A 22,357-nucleotide genomic window follows, 5' to 3' on the forward strand; every position below is an offset into this window, starting at 1 on the left:
GGGCATTCAATAACCAAGAAAATGACTGCCTTTCTCGAGGAAGAAACAAAGGACAAATGTTTATTTCTTGTGTAGCTGGAAGGAAAAGCAATACAATCTTGACACACAGTTAATTTAAAGAAGCATTTTTCAAAATACCTCTTGACTGCTTGGATCCTCTAACTCTGACACAAACGTGTCTTTGGACTTGTGCAAATAAATCATTGGAAGAATTGATTGGGTAAAGTGATCACTGGCAGAGTGACTGTTGAAGGATCATGACAAAGCACTTGGAGATCATCAATTTGTCATTTTTGTTGGAACATGAGAGGGAAACAATATTGGGAGTATTGAAGAGAGATGAGTACTTGAAAAAAGTTGAAGATAAAAGAATAAGGTAACTCTTTTTGTTATTGCTTTTAAAAATACAGCTGGTACATATTTTTGTGGTACCCAGTGAGGGTTTTCTATATGCCTCACACGAGGATGAGTGTTGGGAGATAACACAGTTAATCATAAATTCAAGTGAAGTGTGTTAAAAAGAAAATTGTTTGCTAGTGTGGTTCTCTGTAAACAAAAATCATGTCCATTGCTTCAAGACAAAAGCGTAAGGAAGATAACAAATGCAAAAATATGCAGCAGTCACTTTTAAATTTCAGATTCTGTAGATTTAGTCCAGTTTGGCTGAATTTTCCCCTGTGGGTGGAAAGCTTTAGTAAGGCTCTTGAACTCTCTTCCTCTGGGAGGAGCTGCACACAGGGTCTGCCTTCAGAGCTGACTACAGGGGAGAAGTTTAGAAGGTGTCAGAGGGAAGGAGATTTGGTATCTGACTCTGTTCAGGACTCCCTACAGCATGGGACAAATGCGAGGTGGTGTCCTTCTTTCTGTTGTGGTGCTTACAGATTAGGGAGGAAGGACTCTTCATTTTTTAAATGACTTAGATTTACTAATAAATAAAATTTAAAATCTCAGGTATTTTTCTCAAAAGTCACTGTTTGGAGAAGTAGAGTCTCAGGGTATTAATAGAGTCCATGTGTTCTTTTTCTATTCAGAAAAGTAAAAACCAAAGTTCAGAGAACAATGTGTGGAGTCAGGCTGAGTCAGCAGTTTTAGAAGGCTCAGTTTGAGTTAGTTCAGCTAAGTATCAGCTCTGCAAAGGTTCCTGTGCTTTTCCAGGATGGTTTTGCTGTTTCCTTTCACTTCCCCCCACTGCCCTTTTAAACTGTCATACAGTTCTGGTTCTGAGAAAGAAGCTTGGTGTGGATGGATGCAGCACTTGGTGTTGGCGAGGCTGCTGAGTATAATGGATGATAGAGGGAAAATTTCCCGTCCTTGCTGGTTTCTGTCCATGAATTCCAATGCCAGACTGCATTGTTCTTCCCTTGGATTTTCTAAAAACATTTTAGACATTGCTCAAAGGCATTGTAGACATTGCAAAGATGTATGTTCAGCACCTGCTGAGGCTTCTACTGTGCAAAACTATTATTTGGAAATCTATGCAGAATTAGCCACAGGTTTTGGAAGCTTTTCGCCTTCAACTGAAGCAAGTCTAAGTGCAATGCCCCTGTTGCTGTGCAGCCCATTTAACTGAGGGAACACAGTGGCTCATCTGAAAGGAGGAGGTGAAAACTGGCTGCTTCTGCTGCTGCCAGTCTGGAAGGAAAGGTGTTTCTTTAAGGTGGTGCGGGCAAATGAATCATTTTGCCTTCTTAGTGGTTTGTGAGATGAAGAAGAAAACAGATGGAGCACTGTTTGTTCCAGGCACTCGGCTCTATTTAGTAATAAGATAAAAATTTTTAATTAAGTATTTTGATTTTCTGAGGTGGTGGCCTTGGAAATGTGTGATGTGCCAATAGTCACCTGTCAAAGTCATCAGTATGGAGTGTATCAGATCACTGGCTTCCTAAAACCCCAGAAGGCTTTCCTTTCTACTATTGTCATTTCTCAGTCTCAAATGCAAAGTTGAAACTCCTGAGGTTTTGTGGGGGTATTTTTGTTTGTTTGTGGGTTTGTTTTGTTTTGTTTTGTTTTGTTTGTTTGTTTTTTTGTTTTTCTGTTTGGTTAGTTTGGGTTATTTTTGGTTGCTGTTTTTTATTAACATGATGTCTTAACCCCCAAAATTTTCTGCTTTTTATGGCATTGCTGGAATTCACTCTGCCAAACCTGCTGAGTCTGGGAACTTGAGGCAGTTCTGGAGGGTACAGTTCAGTGAAGTCACAGGTGGTATTGGCTTATCAGTATTTTGGTAAAAATGTAAGAAGCACCCTAAGAAGATGCTCAAAACCAAGTTAATCTGAAATATAATGCTGACTAGAATAACTAATTATGAACTATGGTGCTTATGCATACTTCTAGCACCGTGTATGAACTAATTGGCTTCAAATTTATTGTCACTAGACCATACTTTGCCTGATAGCAGTGGAATGAAAGATTTCCAGGATATAAAAAATATAAAGAATTGGATGGTTAACTGCTTCCTAGGAGATTTTTAAATTTTTCTTTCTCAGCACAACTTGTCAAGGATCTGTAATCATGGCTTATAAGCATACTCCAGAGGAACATGTGTTGTCTTCAAAATTCCATTTGGTACAATCTGTTATGTACTTTATTGAAACACTTTGCAAAAGAGCAAGTCCCTTTGTATTTATTTTCAAGGCATTTTCCACTCTGGGAAGATGTTTACTTGTACATTCTACTGAAGAATTTTTATTATCCTGTTCTACTCTTTCTGAATCTATCTTGGTAACTGGTTTTTTTTCTGTTCCTATTAGTTTTCAAAAGCCACTTTAACTTAAACTTAACTTAAAAGTTGTGAACTAAAACTTCACAACTATTCATTGTGAAGGCAATGGTAAATCTAGGAGGATGTTCTAATAATGAAATTGTTAAGGTTGTTTTTAATATCACTGCTCATACTCGTGTTCTGGAGTGCAGGTGGCTCTTCTTGTATTTTTGTTTGATGCACAATTATTTCACCCACATGAGAGAGAAACAGAGGGCAGCAAGTTCTTTTTCTGGAGTCTGGTTTTGGTAATGCAAACAATCAACCTCCTTCGTAAAGATTGTTGTTTATGTTCTTAACTCTAAGTGTGCATCTAGCATGACTGGAAGTTTCAATTGAATATTGATTTGAAGTTGTTAATAGATTACTTGTGCAAATAACCTACAGTGTTCTAAACATGGCTTTATGATGCTTTTGATGTCAGTTGAATTACCATCAGGATTTATTCAATTTCTAAGAATATTTGAGTAAAATCATTAATTCTTACCTTAACTATTTTCTTAAGTTTAAAAATACAAAGTTCCTTTCCATTCTTTACAGAGCAAAGCTATGAATGCCATGCTTTTAGAGGAGACATCAGAGTAATAATTGCTGTACTGAGAAAGCACAGAATGAACTTGCCAGTTTTGTCCAAGGAAAAGGCTTTAATGGGTTGCTTGAACCTCTCCCTCAGCATTTAGGTTGCCAGAAGTTGTGTAAGAATTTCACCAGCCCTAGATCTGTATTGACGAGGAAAGTTAAGATTCCTGTCTTTTCATCTGACTAAAATGGCATCTCCTTACCAGTCCAAAGAGATCCATGGAAGCAATTCAGGGTATTAATACAGGAGAAATTGCATGGATACCACCATGTGGTAGCTACAGGCAAGTGCTTTAGAAAAAAAGACTGGGACTTTGAGGACTGGGAATGGGAACTGACTCCTCAGATGAATATACATTTGGCCAAATTTATAAGCACAATGGTTGTGGGATAACATACATAGTTTGGTGCATGGTCTGTGTTTTTGCAAAACTGCCTATAAATATTTGAAGGAGAGAGCCCTCGTGTTAAAGCGCATTGGCCATCTGTACCTGTGTGGGAAGTTGCCAAGTTCCTGTCTGGCAGCTCAGCCATTTGTGAGGTGTATTTAACACAGTTTAACACCTTGTTATTCTTTGAATCAGAGACTATTCCACCAAGAGTAGCTACTGTTGCCAGTACTCTAAGGGTAGAGGTGCCTGTTTTGTTGTCTTGTGTTCTTTGAGAACCATGATCCTCCGGTGGTGAAAGAACTTCTGATGGTGACTAATTCTCATATGCTGAGTGCAGTCTATTTTATTGAAGACTAGTAAGAAACCAACAGGGGATTTGTTTTGGAATTTTTTTTGTCCCTTTTTTTGTTTGTTTGTTTTAAATCTTAGTAACCATTTTTGAGAGGATGAGTGAATGAGTTACCCAGAAAAAGTTTCATCTATGGAAGTTCATCATCATTATGATATCCAGTATAATTTCAGTTCCCATGCCTCCTTTCCTTCTTTTCACCGGGCTCTATTCTGCTATTCCTTATGTCAGATCTCTTTTTCTTTGCAAGTGCATTCTTTGCTTGTTCCCTTGCATTGTCACCAATGTAACTCCATACCTGGCTGTTCTTAACACAGTTTTTATCAGGTTGATCTGTTACATTAACAAAATATGAAAACCCATGCTTATTAAAAATACTTCAGGTACTTAGATTTTACAATGCAAGGAGATCTCAATGGAAGCTGGTAATTTCCCAATTCTTTTTGTGAATTCTCAACAATATTTACTATTATTTTCTGCATACTGTGCCAGACAGTGAAGGCAATCTGTCTGAATTTGGAGAAGGTACTGAGAATCAGTCTGGAAAGGAACTTGCCTTTCTCCTATTCCAGAAGTAAGTTGATACCAGTTCCTGCACAGAAAAATTCTCTAGTATCTGAGTTAATGGCTGCACAGATTCAGCAGAAGGATGTTTCTATGAATCTCTGCAAGAGTAACTTTTTTTTTTCTGCTAAATTCTTTAATTTTAGTTGATTGAGGGAGTGGGAGGATTGCCCTTTTTTATTTTTAATTCAATTTTTTATGATTCTTTGAACTCTGGCAATTTAGAATGGCAAAATAAAATTAGGTATCCTTGGATTATGCTGCTCTACATCTTCAGAGGAAAACAGGTTTTGAAATGGGGAGGAAGAAGATCCAGGAGAAATTTGAAAATCAAACTCAGGAATTATGTATGCTATTACATTCAACAGTTTTGGGGGTTTTTTAATAGAGAGAAGATGAGGTAGAAAAAAATTCAAAATAAAAAGTTTTCTAAAATCCTACTGAATTGGAAAAAAACATCCAAACCAGTCAGTTTGGTATTAAAAGAAAAAGTTACCTAAATTAAAGCAAGTGGATAATGGCTACAGAGTTAAAGGAAATAATGGCATTCATTTAAGTGAATGGCTTGGGTAGTGAATGTCTTGCCTCTTGCAGCAGAATAGCCATTTTACTTTTGGGGAATAAATGTTCTCTGGGGTAAAGTTTACTTTAAATAAAAAATGGATCTTTTAAGGCTTGTCATTGCTTCCTCCTTGCAGCATTATAGGGGTTTGAGAATATTTCATCTCTGGAGGCTGCATTGTGCAGCACTTTTGCCTCATAGCTCTTCATCTGTAGGGAAGAACCTGACTTTTTTAGGGATTCCTGTGCCTTTGGTAGCTGATGGGCAACTGTGCCAAGAGCTATGAATTCTGGAGTTGGTTTATTTGGTCGGGGGGTTTTGGTTTTTTTCCTGCTGTGATATTTTACATGGGCCTTTTAGGCCACCTTTGGGAGGGCTCAGGTTAATTGGCTCAGTGTTACCTGGAATATTGGTTACAACAGAACTCTTCCCCAATGTGCTTAACATATTTTCTCAGACAGTAGAGGGCTCTCAATATAAATTCATAGTTTAGAAAAATGGCTACGTATTCTATTAGCCTTGGCAGAATCAAGTTTATTTTTAATAGCTATCTTTTATCAAACAGCCATTGTAATAGAAGGTTTAGAAACTTCAGCGAATGATAGGATTCTTTTTCTCCAAAAGCCTATTAAATTGGATTCTGCTGAGTTTTATTTTCTCTTTCATATTACTAGGAGAAGATTGATAAAGATTAATTCTTGTTTAATGTTTATGATTAAGCATATCTAACTCCGTCTTTAAATGTATTGCTTTAAAATTATGGAGAGTGCAAATGTTAGACTTGCAAAAGGATGTTTATAATTGGTATAAGGGTATTTATAATCCAGCTGGTTCCTGCCTTGGGAAATAAATGTAGTGGTAAGTCAGTGCAGCTACAGGCTGTACCTGTCACCCCTTTTCAGTACAGTGTAACCAGTGCAGCTCAGCTGTGCTTGTTTAGGGACTGCTACAATGATGGATTTTTTCTGATAACTCACCCACCTCCTCCTGATCATCCTAGTCCTTGAGACACCTCATTTTTTATTTTCTTAAGATATGAATATATTTGTTGCAGTCAATCAGTAGTTCAGCTCAACAAATAATATAGGGGATCTCTAATGAAAGTTCATATCCAGTGTATCTGTCCATGTACTCTTTGCTTGCTTTTTAATTTTTCTCTTTTATTTGTTCAATTGGGTGGATAAACAGTGGGTTGATATATTTTCTCTTAGTTCCCTGGAAGTCATCAAAAGCAATTTACATTCAAAAATAACGAAACAAACACTTCTCGGAATTTACACTGTTAGCAGATCATCTATCACCTGAAAAGAATTTTGGATGTGTATCACATAAGCAGTGGGAAATGCTGTTGCAATCACCACTACTGGATAGTGGGAATAATGCCTTTTTAATGTCAAAAGAATATTGATAAGCTTTTCAAAATGTGGATCTCTAAGCAAGTTGGTTTTTTTTAAATGTTTCTTGGTTTGGGCTGATAGAGATTTCCTAATTTTAAATTGGAACTATTTAAAACAGATTTTGTGCCCAATAATACTTCTAACTAAGCACAAAATGGCCTAAAAGTTACGGTGGGGATGGGGAGAAGGATGGAGCAGAAGAAGTTCAGTGGAGGCTGTGTTTCACCATTGGACATCTGGATGCAGTCCACAGGGCACAGCGATAATTGCCAAAAAGATGGCAACTGCCAATCTGCCAATAGCTGCCTGTCAAGTTCCTGAAATGCAATGGGTCATGATTGATTTAAATTTTTCAAGTAAAAATAAGCCACTGGAAATAAATTTGTTATGAAAAAATGAGCCTTTGCTAGTGCATAGTATTCTAACCATTGTGAGATTTGAAGTTTAACAATATTCAGCTTCTGAGTTACCCTGACATTTAGGCAAGGATCAGGTGTTTGGTTTGCATGCAGATACTCAAGTGCCAAAAGAAACTGGAAATGAATTATTTGTGCCTCTTTACTTTTTTGGTATGTGATTGACCAAATCTTTTCAAACCTGAATAAAAAATGAAAGTACAATTTTCTCTCAAAGACTCTCTGTTGAACATTCATTGGCAGTTCTGCTGTATAAAAAGTCACAGTTTTGACAGGAGGCCATGAAAAACATGAGGTAGAGAGAGAATGACCAATGATCAAGTAAAGAAGTGGTGGTCGAGTTTGGCCATCAAATTAGGTGAGATTGACAGGAGAACATTGTAATTGGGAAAATGGAGGCTAAAGGAAGGCTAGGAGAGGTGTGGACCTGCTGCTGGATAGAAGAGAGGACCTAGTGACAAAGCATGTGGAAAAGGCCAATGTGCACAACACCTTCTTGGCCTCAGTCCTTACAGGTCAGACAGATCCTCAGGAATCCCAGCTCCTGAGGTCATTGTGAAAGTGCAGGGCAAGGCGAATCGGACTTTCCTTTTGAAGATTGAAAGTGCTGCAATCCCTCTCACTGTGTGAAAGCACAATCAATCTTAACAAATGTCCCTAATGTCAGCTGGTACTTGAAGTGGCCCTGTAGCACAGCACTTTATCTCTGACAAATTCCCATTGCTGGTGGGGTGACAGTAAATCATCAAGCATTTGTGAATGTTTGATGTTTGGTGAGATGTGAGTGACCATAAACACGGTGGTAATTAGAGGACCTAAAGGTGTATTTGTTATTCAAGTGGATAGATGTCGTGTCTCTTTTGAAAATTGTGTGAACTAGACCATTCTGGTGGTGGGGTTGCCTCTAGTTCTCAGTCCAGAAGAAGCAGATGAGTTCTCTTTTAATGTTTGAAGGCAGACTTGCTTGGAAGGGAGATCCAAGGCAAAAATAGAGATCATGTCCCTTCCCTGTGCCCCGTGGCAACACCCAGCACCGCTGGCAGTGTTCACAGCACATTCGGAGCTGGCTGACTCACAGAAGGAAATGGACACGTGCCTGGAACAAAAAGCATCTCTGCAGGAAGCAGGGAGATGTAAGATGCAATCAATAAACTGCAAGAAGAGTTAGCAAAGTACCAAGAAAGCTTGTGAAGCCTGGACAGACTTTTGAAGGCCCGGGCATGAGAGAAAGGTTGTTTGGATTGGATGTGAGAGAAGGGCCTAAGGCTGGATGAAGAACTCTTGGATAGAGGCCAGCAGAGGAAAACCCTTGACTGGGATTTGAAGATGCTGCCTGGAGGTGTTGGACATGCCCTTTTTCTAAAGCTGTCAGAGGCTGAGCATCCACAGGTCAGGTGGCTGCAGAGCAGCTGCTGTTCATGGCATCCCAGTGGGAAGCAAAAGGCTGGCCAACCTTTTAGCAAGGCAGTGTATCCATAAATAACCTAATTCTGTCAGAGCTGACTCCCTGGTGGCGCAAGCAGTGTTTCAGGTCTCCTTTACTGGGCTGCAACCTGCAATCATTTATTTGTTTTATCTTCCATGTGTTATTCTTCTGACACGTTTTTACTGATCTTTAGGTGAAGGTGGCAGCAGGTTTTTTAAATCCACCTTAAAGCATCTATGAGTGTGCAGAGATTATGATTTCAGTGAGCTGGAGTGCTTCATGACTGAGGGACTTTGGGGGCTCCTGGCTGATGGTGGGCACGAAAGACAGCATAGGGAAGGGTGGGTAATGGAGACCCAGGCATGTAAATCTTGAAGAACTTGTAAACATGTAAATCTTGAGCAGCCACTGAGCTTAGTTACATCTCATGGTTATTTTCTTGTTAAGGACCCAACTCATGTGCCATTGAAACTGCAGACTTTAAAATTACGTATTAAACACAAGTATTTTTATTCTGTAGAATCAGTGGTAGAACTGGTAAGATCTGCAAGTCACACTATTTAAACTGGCATTCTCCTTTTTTACTTTGATTGAGGCATCACAGCATGACACCATTACCTATTTAGATATTTTGGTTTGGGCTCTTTTAAGGCTTTGAATAACTGGTGCAGAATTGCATATGTACTCCTAACTAACTCTGCACTGGCATATTATTAAATGCACACTAATTGCAGGAAAGATTTTCTTCTTTTCCTTCTGTGGATGTGCTGATAGTTCTGAGTTGCTGTTAACCTGGGCTCAGCATGACTAGGATTATTGATGAGGGACAAGCAAAGATTGTTTATCAATTGTCCAGAACTGCTCAGCATCTGAAGTTTCTTATAGTGATCTACCAGATTTTCTTCTTGACTGCATGTCTGACAGCTGGAGGATAGATTTATTCTGTGTCATGTGTGTGTAAAGAAATACAGCAAATACAACAACAACAACAAAAAGTACTCACTCATATCTTGTATTTTTAGCACAAAATCTTAATCTGTTAAAAATTTCTTACAGATCATCGAGTTGAATCTCCAAATTAAAAGACTTTATTTTTTTTACTTCTAGGAAATTGAAAAATGAGCTTCTGGAAGTGAGAAGGAAAGGTGGAAACAGCCACTCTCAACAGGACAACAGCAGGGTCTGTTTTCGCTGCCAGAAAAGCCTGGGCTTGATCTTTGACAGGGGAGACCTGTGCCAGACCTGCAAACTCCGGGTTTGCAGCACGTGTCGCGTGGTGGGCGCTGACGGGCACTGGAGGTGCTCAGTGTGTGCCAAGATTGCGTAAGTTGGGCAGTTTCCACAACCACTTCTGGAGGTTACAGCCGTGTCAGGGATTCTGGGCTGCTGCTGCCATTGTACATCCCCTCAGCACAAAAGTGCAGGCATAGAATACACAAGGGGAGAGGCTTGTCTGGGGGTTTTATTTCACAATTCCAAGCCAGTTTCAACTAGCTTGTTTCCCAAAGACTTGGTGTATACTTGGAAAAATAATTCACTAGATTAGTTTGGTAATATGGGATTTTTTTAGCTTGACTTGGTGAGATAACCAGGAAGGAAGGGAGGAATGTGTTGGGCAGCAAAACTCAGTTATGTATCCTGATGCAAGGATTGGATGATACAAGAAAGATGATAAAAATATAATTGAAGGGATTTTTTTTTTTTACAGACCATCAAACTAATGAGATCAGAAAGGGAAGGCTTTTTGTAAATTGTTTCAGGGAGTGAACCCAAATTGCTAGCTATGTCAAGCCTTTGGCTACCTAGACAGTGAAAAATTAATACAGCAAAAAATTAATACAGCAGGACATAAATTTTAGGGTTTGTGTCTTCTATCTTTACCTTTAGAAGTCTGCATCAATTTTTAAGTAGGTGTCTTAACCTCTTCTGCAGGCACATCCAAAGGACAGTGTCTCACCTCTTCAGAGGAAAAATGTTCAAGTGTTTGATTTGTGAAATGATTTTAATTTGGTGAGGGCCTGGCTGAGCTCCTTGTATTTTGCCTCAGGCGGTTCCTGAGATGATGTCAGTGTTGTGCCTTTCAGAAGTCATGGGGTGCAGGTGAGATGACAGCACTGAGAACAGCAAACACAGTCCTACACTTTAAAAATTAAGAAAAGAACAGGAGGTTTGTTGACCCTGCCACACTACCTCTAATTTCTCTAAAAACATTGAAACAAATGATAGCTGTGTTGTTTGAAAGCCGAGACAAGGTGACAGGATGATGAGTAAGAGCAGGCTCAAGAACAAATAATGTCAAAACCAATTTAATTTCCATCTTTGATAGGGTGACAGAGGAGGACTTGTTGATGTCTTACAACTTGGCTGAAGCTAACCTTTTGATGCTTTCTCTTGTTCCATATTAATAGGCTGACAAATCAGGGTAGCTGTGCCCTGGAATAAATTCTGCCAGTGTGATTGCAGACCTTCCTGGAAAATTATAAAGCCCCGTTTTCAGTGAGGTTACGGACATTTCACTGTCGAAAAATCTCAAGAAAAGGAAGCCAAAAAAAAACCCAAACAAACAAACAAACAAAACCAAAAAAGCACCACATGTAAAAACAATAAAAAACTTTAAAAAAACCCCAGTGATATAGAGCAGAATATTTCCTGGCTTATTACTGTTAAATATTTTAGTTAAGGGCCTTGATGCAGCAGATGAGTTTGCCAGTTACACCTGCAGGAAACAAAAAAACTGAGAGGAGCTCCAGGCATGCTGAAGGACAGGATTAGGTTTCAAAGTGATGATTAGAATTTAGAGAAGTGGTTTAAAGGTAAAGCAAGTGATGGCTCCCTATGAACATGTGGAAGTACTGCATTTGGAAAAAAAAAGCAGCTGCAGAAACATAAAATGAGGATAAAGCCAGCTTATGCAGCTGTTCCTTAGGAAAGGATCTGGGTATTGTACTGCATAAAAGCTGAACATGAATCAACAGAATTTTCCACTGCAGAAAAATTGAGCATCACACAATGAGGTACAAGCCAATTTATGGCCTGCAAAATACATGCTAAAATCCTATTTTATGTAGAGTACCTGCCCATTTCCATGTATCACAATTCATGTCAGCCACCTGGAGAAAGTTCAGCAGAAAATAATGAAGTTTAGCACACAGGATGTCCAGAGCAATGGAAGGAGTCACAAGTGTTTGGCCTAGGCAAGAGAAACTGAAAACACCTGAGCTTTAAATCTACAGAAAGCCACTTACAGGCTGTTCTATGACCTCTCTTTGGGTAAGAGAGCTAATGTGATACTTAAATTGCAGTGAAAGGATATAGGTTAGATAGTATGAACACTGACATAACTTGGAAGGGTTGCAGAATGTTGGTTTAAAACAGGTTGGATAAACCTCTCTTGGGGATGATGACATCAATAAAGATGGTCCTGGGGCTGAAAGATGGGTGAGGCAAATTCTCAAAACATGGTCTCTGCTTCTCCTGATTGTGCTGCAATTCTGTGTGCCAAGCAGTGGTCTTAGCAATCACCTTGACAATTAATTCTGGTTGAAACTCGCCTTTAGGTTGTTACAAACCATGGTGTAATTTGCCTGCAAAGTGCTAAACCTTGCAAGTGCTGAAGTTCTGCTCGTGTTGAGTATCTTTATGAAATTGGAAGTTCTCTCTCTCCTTTCTTTTTGTTCATATGCAGTGTTTCTGCAAGACTATATGACAGTTAATGACATGTGAAATGTCTTTCACATTTCTGTGAGTAGACCAAGAGATGATCTCCTGTGTGGGCAGTATGGAGATGGAAGTTTGGGAAAGGCATTTCAGTTACATCATTTTGCATAGTTCTCCTTTAAATTATTTCAGTTCAGCTTTTCTCCCAAGTGAGAAATGCAGGGGGAATCAGGATTTTTAAGCTTTTTTGAATTACAGTTGATGGAGGAGTTGATTAAGTTAATGCAAAGAGGGCCTTTGACAAGATGAAAAGGCAAAAGGCAAGGAAAAGAAAATAATCCAGTGTTAAGAGATATTTATGCTTTACAAATAGCAAACAAAAGGCAGGAGGAGTGGAAAAATCTTTTAGCTCTGTGGCACTGATCTGCATACAGCGTTTGTGTCTGTCAAATTGGACTGTTTTACCATGATATTGGCTTTCCAAAGAGTGTTGGAAAACTTTTATGTTTGTCCCTCTTTTTGCAGCCTTGATTATGTTGATATCTGTGTAGACTCTAGCACCTGCTGAGCTGTTCCATTGGCAGGACAGGGTTATACTGTTCTTATGATGTGTATGTCTGTTGTCATACAGACTGTGGCACCCTTAAAAGTCAGGGAGAAGTGTTTATGGCCTTTGTGAACTCTTAACAGTTTTGCTGCTGTACTAGTTCATGGCTGTGCTCTCCAAATTGTACTCAAGAGTGTCTTTTAAGTGCTATTTAAGGTGATGGTCATAGTGCACAAGCCCTCTTACGTAGCCAGGAGTTACATCTGCAGGAATATGTCCAGAAGTTCTTCAGGACTGTTGGAAAACCTAATTAGTACATCTGATGTCAGAGAAGAAGGTCTGGTACTGGGTGGGGAGTGTGTTCATTCAAAGAGAAAAGTACTGCAGAAATTACTGCAGAAATCCCTTGAATTACACAGATAACCCAAAATGGTTGCTGAAACAACTTGTGTCAATAAAAAGAATTTAGGTAATATCAGTCAGCTTCTGCCTGTTGCTTCATTTAATACATTTTGACCTTTCTTTCCCTCTGAGATTTTGAGTCCTGCCTATCCAGTCCTAACTGGAGTTTGGGATACCTGTAGTACAGTGAAAGGGCATTTTGTTGCTTTAACATTTACGGTGGATTTATGTCCAGCTACCAAGTCTAAAAAAAAAAAAAAAGAGACAGCAAACTGCAAGCATGCTGACTTTTGTTTGACAAACCGTAATTTTAAGGTGCTAGTTTTATAAATATATGGTAAAGCACAATATTATTATCTGAATAAATTAAAATAAACCCCAAACACAACATAGTAACATGATGGTGGCTGTAGGGGTGAGATGCCAGTTCATTTAATAATAGAGTCTCTTTGTTCATCTGTCAATCAGAACATCATCTGGCAACAAGAGAATATGACTTCTATAAAATAATACAGCATTTCATCTGCCATTTCTCCAGAGACAGACTTACCTGAAAAACAGCTTATGATGATGGGGAAGCTCATGACAATACATTAATTACATTCTGAAAGGCTTTCAAAAAATGAGATTTAGTGAAGTTGAGGAAAGACTTTTGAATGTGAATAGTGAGAGAGGCTCATCAGTATTTTTAAGTATAACAAACAGGTTTCTATGTAAGTTGTCTTACAATTTACAGTTACTGTCAAAGGATATCTCCCTTGAATGTCCCTAAAGAGAAAATTACTCAGTTGGATTTTGCCCTTCATGGGTGTTATTACCAGCTGAAATATAAAGTCTTAAGATAAAGCATTTACAGGTCAAGAAGGATTAGAGCTAAGTCTTCAGCCAAATTCTTAGTTCTACAGCTAAGGTCAGGGAACAGGACAGTCCTTATCCATGTGATTGTATTTGATAGTTGTGTTGTTGCACCATTTAATGAGATAAATCAAGCCTGTATGTAGTGATGCACTCAAAGGAGGAAGCTTTCTACTCCATTCCCTGCATACAAGGAACAGAGGTCATCAGGAGTTTTCAAACATGGGTGTTAAAAGAGAAACTTTCCATTAAAATCTCTTTTTTTCCTCCTGCATCTTCCTAAATTATGATCAGTTTGTGTTTTAAATTTGGCAGACAAAATGATCAATAGATTGAGGGAAATAAAGTTCTTCCAACAGTCCTCTGACGGGCATGTTTCACACCTTGATATTGTCTGTATTTCTTATTGCAACTGTGTCTAGGTATCTGAGAGCACTGCCTTTGATATATCAAGTGCCTAGGTAGCCCAAGATATTACAGCAGAGAAAAACAGTAATGGGAAATTTGTCTTCATCTTTGAAATAATTATGCTGTCTTAACATGTCATGAAAATTCATCAGTATCTCTTAGTAACATTTATTCCCATTAGGAGCCTATAAATAGAGGCATTTCCAATGTTTTAGTATGCAAATGGTTTTCAAATTTCTTATAATTTTATTTTAGTAACTTCTAGGCAAGTTTGCCTTCACTGGGTCAAAAATTTGTGTTTGATAGCCTCACAGCATGATAAAACTTAGAGTGGAATTAATTTATATTACAGAAACTACTCTGCAGAACTGAATACATACAAAGATGAGGGTATATGCTTTGGTATGTTCAAACATGGGCTGCATTTTAGCCAACCTTTGGTTTTGCCATTTTTTCCAACATTTTCTTCTTGATGATGAAGTGAAATAACTTGAGGAAGAGGGGATGGAAAGGAAGGAAGGCTGAATCTCCTGCCTCTGCTGTGGATGTAAGTTAGACAGGATGATCAAATGGAGATGAAACTGTTTTACCAACGTGGGGCTTTGCCCTAAAGAAATAATTGAAAGTGAAAATTGGGACTTTCCATCTTGAATGGATTTTTTTTATTATTAATTGAGCATTTAACTGTGAAGTGCCTTGCAAAAATGAGAGTGGAAAATCTGACTTTTTTGCCAGGGGCAGGCCATAGGTTATGTTCTGTTTTTAAACTGAGCAGCAGGTCATTAAAGTTAATTTATTTAGTAGGAGATCACAGAGGGGGAAGAAGCACAGGAACAAAGCCTGCTCCCTCTCACATGATGGTGTGAGGTGGATCAGTAATTAACGTAGAAGGACTTTAGCAGATACCTAAAGTATTTGGTATTAAACTGCTTGAATGTGAATTTTCCGAGCTGTTCTGAGCATAGGAAAGAGCAATCATGCAAAAATTGCTGTGATAATTTTTAACACTGTTTTCCTTCTTTTTAAAGCTACTGCCTTCAGCATCTGTTGAACATCTTGGAAGTCCAGTTTAAATGCTGTTTTGGTAGAAATTATACATATTAACATTATGAACAACATCAAACTGAGAAAGTAAAGAAAATGCATGCATTTATCATGATATGCAGTCAATATGGACCTTGGGCCCATTTTGCAAACAACAAAACAACAAAAACAAACCTGCAAGCACTGACTCAGTGTACTGTTGAGTAAAGCCCTTATTTCTTTTCATCTGAAACAGTTATTTAGACAGAAAGGGTTCATCTAAATCCTGTGTCTGAAATAGTGCGTTTTTCTTCTATCTCAGTAGGAAAGAGACTCCCCTTGTCATAATTGCATGAAAATAACATTATTATTAAAAGGCTGTTTAGGTCTTGCTCTTCATTTTTTGATTCAGAATGTCAAATGCAATTATGAAATTCAAACTTCAAGTCAGAGACTTAGGCAATCATTTGATCTGAAGTAATTTCTATTTATGTGTAGAACAAAAATTATCTTAATAGGTACTCCTGACATGTATGAGTGATTAAGATAACATGAACACTAGTCTTTGTGTGAGTTGTTCAGTATACATGAAAAAAACACCCAATAGTAATGCACTAGAAATTCAAAGCTGCAAATCTTGGGGGTGTTCACCTTATTTCATTAGAAAGTGATATTTTTGTAGAAATGATCTATTAGGTAAGGCCATTTCAGCAAAAAAAAGATCTGCCAGCTGAAGCCAGGATCTCAAGACAGGCAGTAACACTGATGAAAATAAGGATGAAGGTCTGAAGTGAGGGTTGAGGCCTCTTGTTTCATGCAGCACTCACAATGGCTGGATGTCAGTGCCTGTTGCTTTTTCCCTTTCACTGTGGACAAACAGAGCTGGCCAGAGAGGTGAAGCACCTGAATAAAGCAAGGCAATTCTCTCTTTGCCATGCTTTGTGCTTAGTTGTCTGTGTTTTACCTCAGACCTCATCCTTCTGGTGAAGGCAGAGCAGAATGGGTGTGAGCATCTCCAAAGTAGCCCTGCTGAGGAGTTGGCACCTCATTGATAATGCAGATCTTAATAACATTAGTCTAATGAAGAAGGTGGGCAGTTCAGTTTGTCATCATTACCCAAATGGGCACACAGTTCAGCTCTGTCAGTGTAGTGACTGCCACAGTCCTTTGGCTGCTCAGCCCTGAAGAAGGGATTTGCACCCTCCTCTTTCCTTGGGGTCCAATTTGTGTTTGCCAGCAATGTCCTGGAACTTCCTCAGCTGAGCAAGAGGGCACAAGCTGTGTGATTTGGGGCTGTTTGATTGTGGTAGGTTACAGGTGGCAGAGAGAAATTAGTAAGAGAAGTAGATTGCTTAGTTATCCTTTGTCAGAAGATAAAGGGATCAAGTGTTTTTGCCCAAATAAACTAATCTATCCCTTCCCTGCACAGCTGATGTGTTAAGAAGATGAGTATCAGGTCAGTACAGGGATGGCAAGAGGAAGGGAAAGAGCTTCTGCACAGCACTCCTTCCTCACTCCCAGCCTGGTGCCAGCCTTTCCCATCTCGTAGGCTGCTTTAGTACCAGAGGGAGGAGTAGCAGAGGTTGTTCAGATGGCATGGGATGGAGTGGGGACACAGAGAGGGAGACTGATGGTGAGCTCTAAGGCTGCAGGTTACCCATACCACAGTGGAATGGGGGAGAGGAAGGGCCTCTCCCAGGGCTGGATGCTGAGGGACGGCCTCCCTCCACCAACAACACCACTGCTGATCCTTCCTTGCACTGCCCAGAAGTCCTGCATCTGCTTCTTTCCCAGTCTCCTTCCACAGCTGTCCCATCTATCCTTCCCTTGTCTGCAGCTCCTTCAGTCTCTCCAGCCCCCATGACTCTCCCTGACCCCTTGGTCCTGCTATTGCAGGGTCAAATATCCAGATCAGACCATAAAACTTATATATGTTGAAACAAGCAGACACACTGGTCTCAGCCACCCTTCCACCCAGGCTGAAGGTCCCTGGGCACCTGTGATACAGGAGGCACCAGAGAGGATTAGGATTTCTCTCCCTCATCACTGTTAACATTCTGTTACCAGAAAATGTAGGGGATGGCTCTCCAGGGGCCCAGTGGCAAAGAGCTGCCCCTCCATGAACCACAGAAACCCATGGGGGTGTCATCATGAGGGCTGTGTGTGGAAATAATTGCAAGGTGTGGTTGTAAAAGCCTGGAGCCTTGTGTGAGGCAGCCTTCAGCTCTCCTGAAACCCTGGGTGAAGGTCACACCTCCTTTAGGTTCTCTGAGCTTGGAGAAGGGTGAAGATGCTTTTCTGGATAAGGATGTGGGCAGTGTTCTGTCTGACTTTGATCAAGTTAAGTATTTCTGGTGAGATATCAGGGACGGGTGAAATCTCCATCCAAGGGGAAAACAGCACTTGTGGAGTTTTATGGTCAGACTTGGTAGTAACTGAGGAAAAAAATGAATGAACTACGTAGATAATACTGCAGTGTGACATGTCATTCACTTTGCAATGGAATTTGATGGTGTAGTGAAAGGTCTGGAAGGTTTATGAGTTGATATAAAACATTAGATATGCCGTAAATCTTGGTATAAAATAACTGCACAGAGAAGTATGTGCAGCAAGGGAGTTGTGAAAATACACGTTCAGAGAAAAAACATTTTTCACACCAGCCAGGTCAGGCATAGTTTCTAATGAAGTGAATCCTTTTAAGTGTTTGGAATCAACAGAAGTAATTTAAACATTCCTGGTAGAAGCATAAGGATTTTATTTAATACCTTTCATAATGACTGAGTGATCGTGATGATGAATTATGGAGGGTTTTTTTCACTAGGAGTCTGCAACAAGAAGATAAGGCAATAATCTGTTTCTGTGCTTGTGGACATGTGTTTGGGATTTGGATTTTTCAAACTTTTTTTTTTAGTGAGTCATGCAAAGATGCATGCTTCATTAACAGGTTAGGATGAACTGATAATATTAAGGTCTTTTCACCAGTGTCAGGATGTTATTCTGTAATTTTTAGTATTTTCTCAAGTGAGACTCTTTTCAGGCATGACTCAGAAATAATTTAATAGTGAAGATATTGATCAGTGCTCTAAATCCATCTGTAGTAATTTTCATGCCCAAGAGACTGGATGATTTCTTTTCCAGTAGTGGTTTGAAAGTATGCTTTCTTATTGAACAGTAAGCAGGAACATGTCTGGAGCTAAATCAGTTTTTAATGTTTGGGGTTTATGAGTTAGTTTATTTGCTTTTTATTAGAGCATTCATGATTAGTAGCTTTTTGCCATCCATTGTGCATAGTGAGGCAATAGAAATGGTGATGCTGTGCCATAATGAAACTATTTCAGGAAAAGGTTAATAAATAGCATTAAAATATACCCAGCAAAAATCCAGCAATGCCAGTACAGGTTTTCTTAATTGCTAGCAAAGGTAAAAGAATTTGAAGCGATAAGAAGCAGCACTATCCAGAACAGCAGCAAAGACAGATTTTCATTGCTCTGGACCTCTGACACACAGCTATTTCATAGCAGCACTGCTATGTGGAGAAACTGCACATAGTGTCAGCATATAAAACTAGAAATTGAAAATATATATGGATTGGCAGCAATCTGTCTATAACCACGTAGGGTCCATGAACTGCTGACTCATCAAGGTTCGATGGGGGATTTTCTCCCTTAATCCACTGTTGTTTTTTCTATGTCTCTTGTCATTTTGTAGATATTGAAAACTGTGACACTGAGTAGTTCACAAAAGACTAGGATGACAGTATGTAATGTGTCTTTTACAGAAATCTTGTAAATGTGGTTGAAACACTTTTTTTGCCAAGTAAATTTCCATCTACTAAAAATTCCTTTCCATTCACAGAGTAAGGTAATATTTTTCTGCTGTGGCCTATTATCCCGAGCTCTACAATCAATCACTTTATACTTTATTTTGAACTGTGCAAATGTTGTCCAGAATTTGCGAGCATGGCAGTTGATTGATGAACTGCAGTAGCTCTGGTTTGCCAAGCTTGTTAATGGGTATGTGTCTCTGGCTTTTTAAACTTTCCTCATACAGAGAGCTACGGATAGTGACAGGAGAATGGTTCTTTGAAGAGAGAGCAAAACGCTTCAAACAATCGAATCTTGGAACAGATGTTGTCAGACAGTCTATCCTACACAAATTCCCAGGTAGGGACCTCATGAGGAGGATTCTCTTGTGCTTAATATGCTCAAAACCTTGTTTCTTGAGTGTTTGGCTTGTCTTTTCTTCCTGACTGTGGAAATTGTAAGTATAATCAGAATTTTAATCTTAATTCTTTATTTGTGCTTTACTATACAGTGATTTATGAATGATTTATATTCAGGAAAGGTAAGGCCTATATGAAAGAAGTATCTCTGTGGAGATAGGGAGCTGCTGAAAAACTCACTGTCCAAACAGGTAGACAGTGTTATTTAGCTGCAAAGCTACTCATCAGCTACAGCAGATACTCTGAAAGATAATTCTCAGCTCCTGCCAGGAGGTTTGGCTGTATGGAGAAATTTAAAGACAGTCGTTTTTTCCCTTTGGCTCTCTTATTTGTGATAGTGGTGTGTAAAAATCACTCAGATTTTCTTTTTCAACTCTCAAGAAGAAAGGTAAATGGGAGCTCCTGTGCTGTCTGCTGGAGCAGGGGCTACGTGGTATTCAGACCTTCCTTTTGCCCAGTATCTCCAACAAGCTGCACCTGCACTTTTAGGTGAAGTAAATAGTCTGTCTGTTTTGGCTAAACACAGCACCGTGTGTGAGAGCTGCTCTGGTACCTTGCAGGGTACCACAGGACCACTAGTGTAAGAAACAGGAGGTTTTCCTGAAGGCTGATGGTCTGTACTCACTTAACTCCTTCACTCTGCACACAGAAGCTGTTTATTTGGTAGTCTATTTTGGGTGTAGCATTTATCCCTAGTTTTATCCCCTCATTCTTAAGGAGAGGAAGTGGTTTACTGCCACTGGAAAAAGTACGTGGTGCAAACCCACTCCTTGGAAAATACACACCTGCAATATCCCTGTGCTTCAGAAGCTGTAAAACTGGCAAATGTGTAAGTTCTTGATATCCTGTCAGTGGTCAGATTGGGTATTTCATGATTTGTTACTTGAAAAATATATTGAAAAATATCTTTAAGCCATTTTCCCCATACCTTAGTCCTAGTTGAACAAATATTTTAATTGAAAACATTCTTTCATTCAAAACAGAAGATACTGTACACCTCAAAATTAAATTGCAGGTCCTTTGATTATCAAATATTGTCACTGATATTTTTGGAAGCATAGATCAAGACCAGAGCTGATAATGAGGAACATCTCAAGCTAAAGTTTTATTTTATTAAGAGGAGCCCCCAAGGCTTTTTCACTATCTGGTTTTGCAGGTTGTTGGACATGTGCTGTGGTTTTTGTGCAAAGTTCACTTTTTAATTTCTTTCCCCATCCACTGCAGACAGAGCTTCCAATGCAGATGAAGAAAGAACATTCAAAGATCAACCCCAAGAAAGTGAAGAAAAAAAGCCAGATGTACCAGCCTCCTCCACAAATGGGCACAAATCTGTCTTTAGCAGACCTAGAAAAATTGGGTAAATCATTTGGTTTTGTTGTTGTTGGTTTTTGTTTTGGTTTCTGTGTTTTTTTGAAAACTGATTAATCTGAAAACAGCTGTATATGGATGGATAGATTTTCTTTTGAGTTTTTCCAGTCTTCCACATGAGCCTCAAACTTCCTGGGGTAAGAAACAGCCTTCATTTAAAGGCATACTTACTATAATTAGGTTGCTGTTTCCTAGGAAATGCAGCGGTAATTATTCTTCATCTATGAAGGTAGCAGAAATAAGAGTCAATTTTACTCTTGGATTTTTCTTGTTTCTACTCAGAAGTAACAGTGTCCTTAAATGCAGGCTTGCTGAAGAAGCAAATGCAAAAAATAGTATTTGTAGGACCTGGTTTTTATGTATATTGGTCAGTTTGGCTCACAAGACAAGTTTTCCTTTAGCTTCCAGCTGTGCAAGTGCAGCCTAAGAGTGTGTGTGAGACAGTGAATAAACAGAGCTGCTGCTGGTCATTTTGCAGGGTTTAGCCCCAGTTTGGCTATGCCCTTTGAGGTGCACTCACTCTCAGGGGACACAGACAGATTCACTGACTCTGGTTACACAAATGGTGTCTGGATCTAACTGGAGGTTTTCGGTAAATGGGAAGAAAACCTGGATGGAAGTTCATATCATGGCTGGAGCCTCCATGGTAGTTGGAAAACTTTGTTTCTGTTGAAAGGAAGAGCACATTTTATTAGGGATCCTAAAGATAGGGCAGGTGGATGCCTTCCACGGCTTTTTTACTGCTGAGAAGAGATGAGTATGGAATTCCCTGCTCCAGCCACTCCAGAAATTAACACAAGTGTTTTATCTATCTTTAATATAAGGGTAAAGAGCATCAGAATGCCTCTGGCCTCTCAAATTATAGTGAGGAAAGAATCATCTTCAGGAATCCTCTATAACAGACCTAGACTTTTTCTCTGAGTCATGCTAAGTGGTATAAGTCATGCCACAGCAGGAGTGCATTAAAGTTTCTTTTTCTAACCCTCCTTCCATTAAAATCCTTTAAGCAAACCAATTAGTCATATTCCCTTACAAGAAACAATTGGCTTTCTCATTGTCATTTATTTTAGTGGTGCTTTTTCCATTTGTGGACAGATGTGTTTCTGGTGGTGACATTCCCCATAACAAAAATTTAATCCTACAAAAACTGGGCTTGCTTTTCCTAGTGTGTATGGGGTCCTCTTTCAGAAGTATTTCATTATTGTTTCTCTTCCTTGCTTGCTTCTTCCTGCCTCAGGTTCCACATCCATGTATCTCGTAAGTGGATTAGTTTTAGCAAAGCTCTTTTGGGGCCAGCTGCTACTAACAGGGTAAAGGGATGACTTATCAGTCTATTGTGGTTTGTAAGGTCATGAGGAATACTATTAATTTTTGAAATTTCACTTCATTAATTTCTTTCCATTCGGCCATGTTTTGCAGGGTAAGTGGG

The 22,357-nt window shown here is 39.2% G+C and overlaps 1 protein-coding gene across 1 annotated transcript in view; it reads left to right on the top strand.

The window, feature by feature from the left end:
* Positions 1-257: 257 nt before the first annotated feature.
* The window catches only part of SYTL5 (synaptotagmin like 5), a gene marked incomplete at both ends in the record, with an annotated part of 47,643 nt that continues 25,543 nt past the window's right edge, over positions 258-22,357 (top strand). The window contains 4 exons of the mRNA XM_082277625.1: positions 258-376; positions 9,554-9,769; positions 19,389-19,501; positions 20,785-20,917. Of these exons, the coding sequence (XP_082133751.1) occupies positions 258-376; positions 9,554-9,769; positions 19,389-19,501; positions 20,785-20,917 (581 nt within the window). The remainder of the gene's footprint in view (positions 377-9,553; positions 9,770-19,388; positions 19,502-20,784; positions 20,918-22,357) is intronic.

The sequence above is a fragment of the Coloeus monedula genome (genome assembly GCF_965178545.1).
Source record: "Coloeus monedula genome assembly, chromosome: 3".
Lineage (NCBI taxonomy): Eukaryota > Metazoa > Chordata > Aves > Passeriformes > Corvidae > Coloeus > Coloeus monedula.